Source organism: Montipora foliosa, chromosome 8 (genome assembly GCF_036669935.1).
Source record: "Montipora foliosa isolate CH-2021 chromosome 8, ASM3666993v2, whole genome shotgun sequence".
NCBI lineage: Eukaryota > Metazoa > Cnidaria > Anthozoa > Scleractinia > Acroporidae > Montipora > Montipora foliosa.
The window spans coordinates 33,707,591-33,717,245 of NC_090876.1; the positions used below are offsets into that span (position 1 = coordinate 33,707,591).

Sequence of the window (9,655 nt, forward strand, 5' to 3'; positions counted from 1 at the left end):
ATGAAGGATGGCTCTGAGTGGAGGGAACTGCTGTTGTTGGAGGACTGTTACCAGAAGATTGATGATTGGTTTGACTGGGGAGAGCCACTGATCTTTGATGGGAGCTGCGGGATGGGGTGGCCATTGTCGAATGACTTGAATTAGTAGTAGGATGGGCCCGGGTGGGAGGAGTTACTGTTGTAGGACAGGTTCTGTGTGATGCAGTGGGTACTGGTGGAGGGCGCGTGGATGGAGTTGCAGCTGTCCTGGCAGTAAGAACTGCTTCTTCAGTTCTGACTGCCCATTCCGGTCCATTTGGAGGCAGGTGGCGTGCTGAAAACCTTTGATGTGCGTCTCTCCTCATCAGGTTTACCCTTACTCTTGGATTAAGGCTCCTTATGTAGTTATCATCAAGGGCTTTTTTCGCTTTCGTCAATGCTGACCTTTCCCAGGGCAACCTTTTTACCAGATACCCAGCAACGCGACTCTCTCCATTTTCATCCTCAGAAAAATCAGATTCGTCTGAGCTTGTGTAGGTAGGGCTTTTTATAACTCCCTCTAACATTGCCTTTTTCTCCTCTGACCAAGGCATCTTTCTGAGGGAAGCAAGTCTCCTTTGAATTTTCTAGGGAATCAAAGAAATAACAAAAGGTTTTAAAGCAATTGAAACCTTTTGGTTATTTTGGGCAATAAATGATACATTGCTTATGGAAATAACAATACGTTAAGGGCTTGGGGGGATGAGCAGCCTGTGTTGAATTTTAAGCCATTTTTCGTTTTTGCTCAGATTTGCCTAAACTTGTGCATATGACTAGCAATTCCATCAAAAGGCATTAGATTGGGTTGTTTTTTCACTTGGTTTTGCTTCTTTTGCAAGAAATGCGAGGTTCTGTCGTATTTTTTTTTTTCAATTTAAAAAATTAGAAGAAGAAATAAAAAGAAAGATGACCCCAGTGAGCTTTGAACCATTGTATGGCTATAAGACTAAGTCTTATTTGAGAGCTTAGATTGTGAGGTTATTGAATCACACCACCACGGCTCATTCATACTTCACAAAAGATGCCATTAAGCAGTTTGTTAAATGAAATGTCTAACAAGATATGCAGTGCTGAAACAACAACTTACATCTCTTATTCTTCCTTGTCTCCTACAGAGAGTTCTGTGAGCCTCTAGCTTGCCTTTTTTTGCTCTTGTAGAAGCATTACAGAGGCTCTTCAAATATGTGGCAGCAGCACCTTCCAATGAAATGCATACACCAATCAATACATGTATAAGTCCATCACTGGAGGCTTAAAATGATACAGTAAAAGCTTTATTGTATAGTTAGAACTACACTAAAATGTCCTTTGTCATGTAACCAGGCAACCAGTGAAATCAATAATACAAAGATAAGTGATATTAGTTGATAAAAGTCAGTGCCAATTGACTGTTATTAATTTTTAATTTTGACATCAATGATGCATTATTCACATGATGATGGCTTACTAGCTTCATTGTTGTCCATATGGATTGACCTAACTTATGTCACTCAAACTCTTAACCCTTTAAGCCCCAAGGGGCCCCCCATTGATGAGTCAAATCATCTGGCTTTAGACAAAGTAAAATCTATAAGTGGCACCATTGGGGCTTAAAGGGTTAAAGAGCAATCAGTGGCTTCCTTACATGTCACGTCGTGTTGTTCAGTGCTGACTAGAGAACTGTAACTCATCTCTTTACATGGGCTTCCAAAACATTCATTTCTCTGACTTCCCTTGGGACAGAGCTGTTGTCACCGGAACTGCTTTCTGAACCGGAACTCGAGTACACGTCATCTCCCATGATACCTCTGGGTCATATGCCATGTGCTCGAAGAGTCGGACATGTTTAGTTTTGAAAATGTTTGAATATTCTTTGCATCGAACGAAAAATATGGACTATGTCGTTTTTGATTGACTTCTACCCGGACTCGTCAACATATGTAAGTTTTGTAGAATTTTCGCACTCGTCGTTTTTGAGACCTATTTTTGACAGCTTTCATAAGATACACTCGTATCTGTTGCAGCGAATCTACAACTACAACAACAACTTGTGAGATCGGAATAAAGGCAGAGAAACCAGTAGAACCTGTGTACGTGAAACTGTTGTCGAATCTCGATATTCACGGAGCCGGGATTGAGAGAATTGCAGGAGTGACTACATCTCATTCGATATGGAGAGCAAAGAAGGCGAAAAAAGCGACATGGAGTTGTGTGGAGGCGAGGAGGACGACGCGGAAAATGTTGAAATATCTTCCGAAGTGCCAGCGACTCGTACCGTTAGAACAAGGAACCCAAATCCGAACAATCGTGAAGAGGTAGAAGCGGAAGAAATTCACAGATTAAGGCGTTCGCTTAGCGGCTATTTGTCACGAGTAAGTACATGCATAAGTCAGTTGAAAACATGTCTCTCCGAATGGGGGAAAGCTGAGGGAATTCGTGAAAGTGTGAAGAACCTTGAGCATGCATGGGAACGCTACAATGATCAGTACCAGAATTACTTGTGCAAGGAGTTGTCTGTTCAAGAATTTGGGCGGGTTGAGTCCAACTATGTTAAGGTTTATGAGGACTATTCTCGATATGTCAAAGCAGCCGAAGAAAGATTGTCTCCCCTCGCGTATTGCACGTCAAATAAGAGTTCAAAATCTCGTGTAGAACAACCTAAATTATCATCGATAACTTCGACTGGCTCAAGCATCTCGAGATCCTCAAAATCTTCCCGATTAAAGGAACTGAAGAGAAGTGTAGAGTTGAACAGGCTTAAGGCCCAACAGGCACTTGAGTTAGCAAATTATGAAGCTGAAATGGAAAAGAAAAAGATTGACATTGAGATGCAAAAACAGAAAACAGCAAAGGAAATGGTATTTAAAGCTCAGTTGGAAGCTAGAGAAATCGCTCTTCTTGTTGAAGAGGAAGGTGATGCAGTCTCGTGTGCCCTAAGTTTGCAAAGTGAGACCGATGATAAGATTGAATTTGAGCCTCCCATCACTAGGAGTCAACAAACAGCAACTTGGGTAGCACGCTGCCACCAGGACACTCCAGAAGATAGATTGAATCATAGCGAACTCACACCTCAGTTAAAGAAGTACAGTGAAGAAATTACCAGTCCTCATTCCAGAGATCCTTCCCATATCCAAAGAAAGGAGAACTTTATCGCAAATGGAGATGATAACGGTGAAAATGAGAATTGCCTGCATGAAAAGGAACAGATGAATCCGTGTAAAAATCCTCAGGCTATTCTTTTGAAGGTGACCACGTTGCAAGCTATGCAGCCTGTCAAGTTTAGTGGAAATGCAGCGGATTTTCCGATTTTCAGGAGAAGAATTCGAGATAACCTCGAAGATGGACTATTGTCGGATGCCCAACGGATTGAATTTCTCCCCAAATTTGTGTCCGGAGAGGCTTATGAGGTGGTTGAAAGATCTGTGGGGTGTTCCTATGACGACATTATAGCAACCCTGGAGGAGCGCTATGGCCAACCAGCCGCAGTTGCTGCAGCGTGTATTAATATGCTTACCACAGGACCAAAATTAGGAAACAGAGACTTCAAGGGTTTGCGTAATTTTGCTGAAGAACTGCAGTGTGCCTCACGAAGACTGGAAGGAGAGTATGAACATGAGGCAAGTACCACTTCAAATATGAAGATGATCGTAGCACGACTGCCAGATTACATCATCAACAAATGGGCAGATGTATCGTACTCTAACAGAGAAAAGGGACAGAACCCAAAGTTAAAGGACTTAGCTCAATTTGTGAAGCGACAAGCTGCCATCAAAAACGACCCTGGTTTTGCTGGTGTTTCGTTAGTCGCAAGTTCGGAGGTCAAGGGAAACAGAACAAAGTCATTGAAAGTCAACAACAGGTCATTCATCCCCGAGCCCACAAGGCAGACTTCATCCTTTGCCACCGACGTTAAAGGAAAGAGCACTGGCCGAAAATTGCCCAGCGAAGGACGAAACAGCATCACACCCGCTAATAGAAGTTGTTTATGTTGCCCCGGATCTCACGAACTATCTTCATGCCTCGAGTTTCAGAAGAAGGATTTGCAGAGCAGATGGGACATTGTGAAAGTTAACCGGTTGTGTCATGTTTGTTTGAGAGTTGGACACCTTCGAGGAAGGTGTGAATCGCCGAAATTCTGCCCTTGTGGGAGCGACAAACGACACCATAAGTTACTCCATAACCCCCCAAATACAAGGAGAGACAATGACAGACTCAATCAAGCTAGTACAGAAGAACCGAATGCGGCAGTGACAGACCCGCATGCCGAAGTTCCTGGTGATCAAGGACCTTCAGGAATCAGACATACAGCGCAATATGCTACCGTCACACAGCCAGGCTCAACAAAAACTATGCTTCTGCATGTTATACCAGTGAAAATCACATCACCTGGCGGAAGGTCTGTCACCACTTACGGGCTGTTAGACAACGCTTCCCGTGGAACCGTGATTAGTGGAGATGTTGCTAAAGAATTAGGGCTGAAAGGTCATAAGGAGTTTATATCTGTTAGTACCTTGATGCAGCAAGAAGATGAAGAGTTTGAAGTGGTGGAATTTAAATTGCAATCTGCGAGCGGAGAAGGTGAAACGCTTAATGTTGAAGAGGGCCTGGTCTCGGAGAAATTCAATGTCAAAGAGAGATGTCTACCTGAAGATATTGACAGAAGATCGCACCCCCACCTACTGGACATTGATGTGCCAGACGTAAAGATAAAGAAAGTATCAGTGCTGATTGGAAAGGACGTGGGTGAAGCGCATGAAGTCCTCGAAGTGCGAAAGTCAAATAGACCTGGTAGCCAGTTGCAAGCTCAGCGAGGCCCATTGGGCTGGGTGATCACGGGAACAATTCTGGGCTCACCAAATTACAGCGAAGTCAATGTCCACTTCACATCTTGCGAGAGAAAATTGCATGAAGAAGTTGAGAATTTTTGGAAGATAGAAGGATTTGGAGCGAAGCCTTCGTGTAAACCTATAATTGAGGAGCCGGTGCCTAGACGTCAAAACCACTATTTATCTAGAGAGGATATCCGCGCAGTAGACATTCTCGAGAAGACCACGAGACTGACTGACGGTCATTACGAGACCGGACTGTTGTGGCGGAAGGACGATGTTGAACTGCCAAACAACCGCAAGGAGGCTGAAAAGAGGTTGCAGAGTTTGAAGAGGAAGTTCCGTAAAGACCCTAGCCTTGAAAGGAAATATCGCGCAACGATGAACGACTACATAGCTGAGGGTCATGCGCGAAAGTTAACGACAGAAGAGGCTTCTATAACTGGCTCTAGAACTTGGTACCTTCCGCATTTCGCAGTGACCAATTGCAACAAGCCAAATAAAGTACGAATTGTGTTTGATGCTGCCGCCGAACATAAAGGAACCTCGCTGAACAAAAACCTAAAACCGGGCCCTGATTATACTAACAGTCTGGTTGGTGTGTTATTGAGATTCCGCGAGGAGAAGGTCGCATTGGTTGGAGACATTAAAAGCATGTTTCACCAGGTGAAAGTCCGACCAGAGGATCAAGATTCCCTACGGTTCCTTTGGTGGAGTGGGAGCTTAGACGAAACACCTAATGAGTACGCAATGACTGTACACATATTTGGTGCTACAGACTCGCCATGTTCGGCGAATTTCGCCTTGTTGAGAACTGCTGAAGACAATTGGAAAGAGTTCGACCCTGTGACCGTGGATACTCTGAGGGACAACTACTATGTCGACGATCTACTCAAGTCCATGCCAACACCAGAACGTGCGATTACGCTAATGCGGGAGCTGATTGAACTTTGTGCAAAAGGCGGTTTTAACCTTACGAAATTTATGAGCAATAACCGAGAAGTCTTGGCCGCAATACCTGTTGAGAAGAGAGCGGATCCAACACTCAACTTCACCCTTCATCAATTGCCGGTGGACAGAGCCCTTGGAGTAAGATGGCACATCGAATCTGACACCTTTGGTTTCAAAGTCGTGAATTTGGATAAAGGCGACACGATGAGAGGAGTTTTGTCAACAATCTGCTCAGTATTTGACCCTTTGAACTTGGCTGCACCAGTCATGCTACCAGCAAAGCAAATCATGCAAGATCTGTGGAGGAAGAAGATAGCGTGGGATCAACCACTCGATGGGAAAATTCTCCAGAGATGGCAGCAATGGAAGAACAACCTTCCACTCCTAGCTGAGGTGAAAATTCCAAGATGTTACTTCAGTCGCACAGATCACGAGAAAGCTACACTTCAACTCCACCACTTTTGTGATGCTTCAGAAATCGGCTACGGTACCTGCACCTACCTTCGAACAGTCTACCCTGATGGAACTGTTGAATGTGCATTTATTACTGGGAAATCCAGAAACGCTCCTATCAAAACAGTCAGCATTCCCCGACTAGAATTACAGGGAGCTCTTTTGGCAGCACGTGTGGACTTTTCAGTCCGACAGGAACTGAACTTCGAATTTGAAAGGGTGGTTTTCTGGACAGATTCAATGATCACCTTGAACTACATCTACAGCGAAAGTCGACGATTTCAGACCTACGTTGCAAATCGGGTTACAGAAATCAGGGAACTCACCGCTCCTGAACAGTGGAGACACTGTCCAGGGAAGCTTAACCCTGCAGACGACGTTAGTCGAGGGCTAGAAATGAAAGAATTTCAGAACAATGAACGTTGGTTGAACGGACCGTCCTTCCTGTGGAAAACAGAGGATCACTGGCCGGAGATCAAGCATGACGAGGTGGCAGTTGACAAGCTTGAGATAAAAAAGGAAGTATACTTGATCGAAGTTGAAACGGCTACACCACTAGACAACCTCTTGACCAGATATTCTCGCTGGATAACCTTGCTGCGATCATTTGCCTGGTTACTGAATTTCATAAAGTGGCTGAAGTGGTCTTCGAAGGAAAAGAAACGTGAGCCAGAGTCTTGTCAAGTTGAAAATCACGTTACACAGGAGGAACTCGAAAGGTCGAAGAGAGAGGTTGTATCTTTGGTGCAGCGAAAGGCCTTTCCTCATGAGATAAAAGATCTCAAAGCAGGACGTCAAGTGAAGGCATCAAGCCACATTTTGAAGCTCAAACCAGTTATCATGAATGATGGAGTCATGAGGGTCGGCGGTAGAATTTCGAGAGCTCCTATCTCATCCAATGCCATGAATCCGATGATCCTGCCTAAAGACCATCACGTCTCAAGAATCCTGATACGTTATTTGCACGAAAGGAATGGTCACTGTGGAACTGAACAGGTCTTGTTCTTTCTCAGGGAAGAGTTCTGGATGGTGAAGCCTAGAGTAGCTATAAAGGAGGTTCTTGGGAAGTGCTTACTATGTAAGAAGCTTATGCCCCGTAAGATGAATCAAGAAATGGCCGAGCTGCCCAAAGTTAGGCTGACCCCGTATGAACCCCCTTTCACGTTCAGTGGAGTCGATTACTTTGGACCCTTTCACGTGAAAAGAGGGAGAGGAAGAGTTGCAGAGAAACGTTGGGGGGCGATTTTTGTGTGTCTGAATTCGCGTGCAGTACACCTCGAAGTCGCGAAGTCTCTAGATACTGATGATTTCATTCTTGTTTTGACCCGATTCCTGAATCGAAGAGGCCATGTGAGAGAACTGCGGTCAGATAACGGGACGAACTTCGTTGGGGCAGATCGCGAAATCAGGGATGCCGTAAATCGAATTGATAATAACAAGGTTGGAAGAGAATTGATGCAGCGTGGATGTAAGTGGGTGTTCCACCCTCCTGGGGCCTCCCACATGTCCGGAGTCTGGGAACGATTAGTGAAAACGGTAAAACGAAGCTTGAAGGCCATCCTGGGAAAAGATCTTATCAATGAAGAGGTTCTCCAAACAGTGTTTACCGAGGCTGAGCGTATCGCTAACTCTAGACCTCTGACAAGAAACCCTTTCAGCCCTGATGACAGCGAACCTCTCACGCCAAATCATTTCTTGAACATTCGCCCTTCTACGAACCTGCCCCCGGAAGTTTTTGAAGAGAGTGAAAGGATGAGCAGGAAGAGATGGAGACAAGCTCAAGTTCTTGCCAATCATTACTGGAAGCGTTGGTTGAGAGAATATGTCCCGTCGTTGCAAGAAAGACAAAAGTGGAACCAAGTTCGAAGAAACCTACGCATTGGAGACCTCGTCCTGATCGCTGATGATAATGTTCCAAGGAACCAGTGGCCCTTAGGTCGAGTTGCAGGCGTGTTCCCTGGCAAGGATGGATTAGTGAGGAGTGTCGAAGTGAAAGCTAAAGGATCTTTTTTCAAGCGACCAGTTACCAAGATTTGTTTGCTAGAAGCGGCAGATGATGAAGAAGGACAGTGAGCTTGGCTGAACGGCCTGCTTGGTAACAAGAATGAATTTCAAATGTGATGAACTTCGGTCAAAGGGCGTTCATGGGGGGCGCGATGTTGTCACCGGAACTGCTTTCTGAACCGGAACTCGAGTACACGTCATCTCCCATGATACCTCTGGGTCATATGCCATGTGCTCGAAGAGTCGGACATGTTTAGTTTTGAAAATGTTTGAATATTCTTTGCATCGAACGAAAAATATGGACTATGTCGTTTTTGATTGACTTCTACCCGGACTCGTCAACATATGTAAGTTTTGTAGAATTTTCGCACTCGTCGTTTTTGAGACCTATTTTTGACAGCTTTCATAAGATACACTCGTATCTGTTGCAGCGAATCTACAACTACAACAACAACTTGTGAGATCGGAATAAAGGCAGAGAAACCAGTAGAACCTGTGTACGTGAAACTGTTGTCGAATCTCGATATTCACGGAGCCGGGATTGAGAGAATTGCAGGAGTGACTACAAGAGCATTATTAGTTGTTTTATAATTTTGTTGCTGACATTTAAAAGTCCTTGCTATATTTGCAATCTGTTGCAAGTTTACAAGCCTGTTACAAGGTTACAGTCATTAAGCAGGACTATGCTAGTGACATCAAATGCAGTATGTTTTTGCAGTAAACCAAATTTCGTAGCTTTCTGCTTTGAATATGCAAAGGAACTATACCCAGGAATTGAGAGGAAATTTCAAAACTGGTGTGCAGATTTGAATACTCGATTGACATTTAAAAGAAAATCGACACAAATTATGACATACATGTAGCTTGACTGTGTGGCTGCCACTACATGTATAATTACCTTTCATCTCAGCTGCAGACCAAGGGCACTTGTTTGTTCCACCATGATCGGCTACCACTGCCTCGATGACCCTGTGGGTGGCTTCCTGATTGGCATTGGCCAAGAAGCTAAAAAAGTTGATTTAGAAGATGCCAAGATCAGAAAAAAATTGCATATGACAAGCTAAGTCATAATTATTGTATGCAAGTTACAATTTAATCAGCATTCTACAATGAGAAAGCTCCAAGTTCCAAATAGGGTAGAAAAACTCAGTCTAGGTACTATACCACTCAGTTAGAGAGAGCCTTGCACAGAAGCCTTGGTGCATTCTGCCCAAGATTGTGAAGCTGGCTCATCAACACTGACAAGGACTGTCACTTAATTTTTGATATTAATTTTATTCAAAGGACTTTTTATTTCCCCAAAATGTTGGAAGTTGCCAATTCAAATAACATTACATGAATCATTTTGAATAAGACCTCTTTAAATGTTCCAAATTCAATAGATTTTTGTTTCTTGAGTATATTACTACTCACAGTTTAAGTACT

At 43.9% G+C, this 9,655-nt stretch overlaps 1 protein-coding gene across 1 annotated transcript; it reads left to right on the forward strand.

The window, feature by feature from the left end:
* Positions 1 to 2,797: 2,797 nt before the first annotated feature.
* Positions 2,798 to 7,580, forward strand: LOC137968665 (uncharacterized). Its single transcript, XM_068815186.1, has 2 exons — positions 2,798 to 7,457; positions 7,570 to 7,580. Exons 1-2 carry the CDS (start codon positions 2,798 to 2,800, stop codon positions 7,578 to 7,580), a joined length of 4,671 nt encoding a protein of 1,556 aa, XP_068671287.1.
* Positions 7,581 to 9,655: the final 2,075 nt, after the last annotated feature.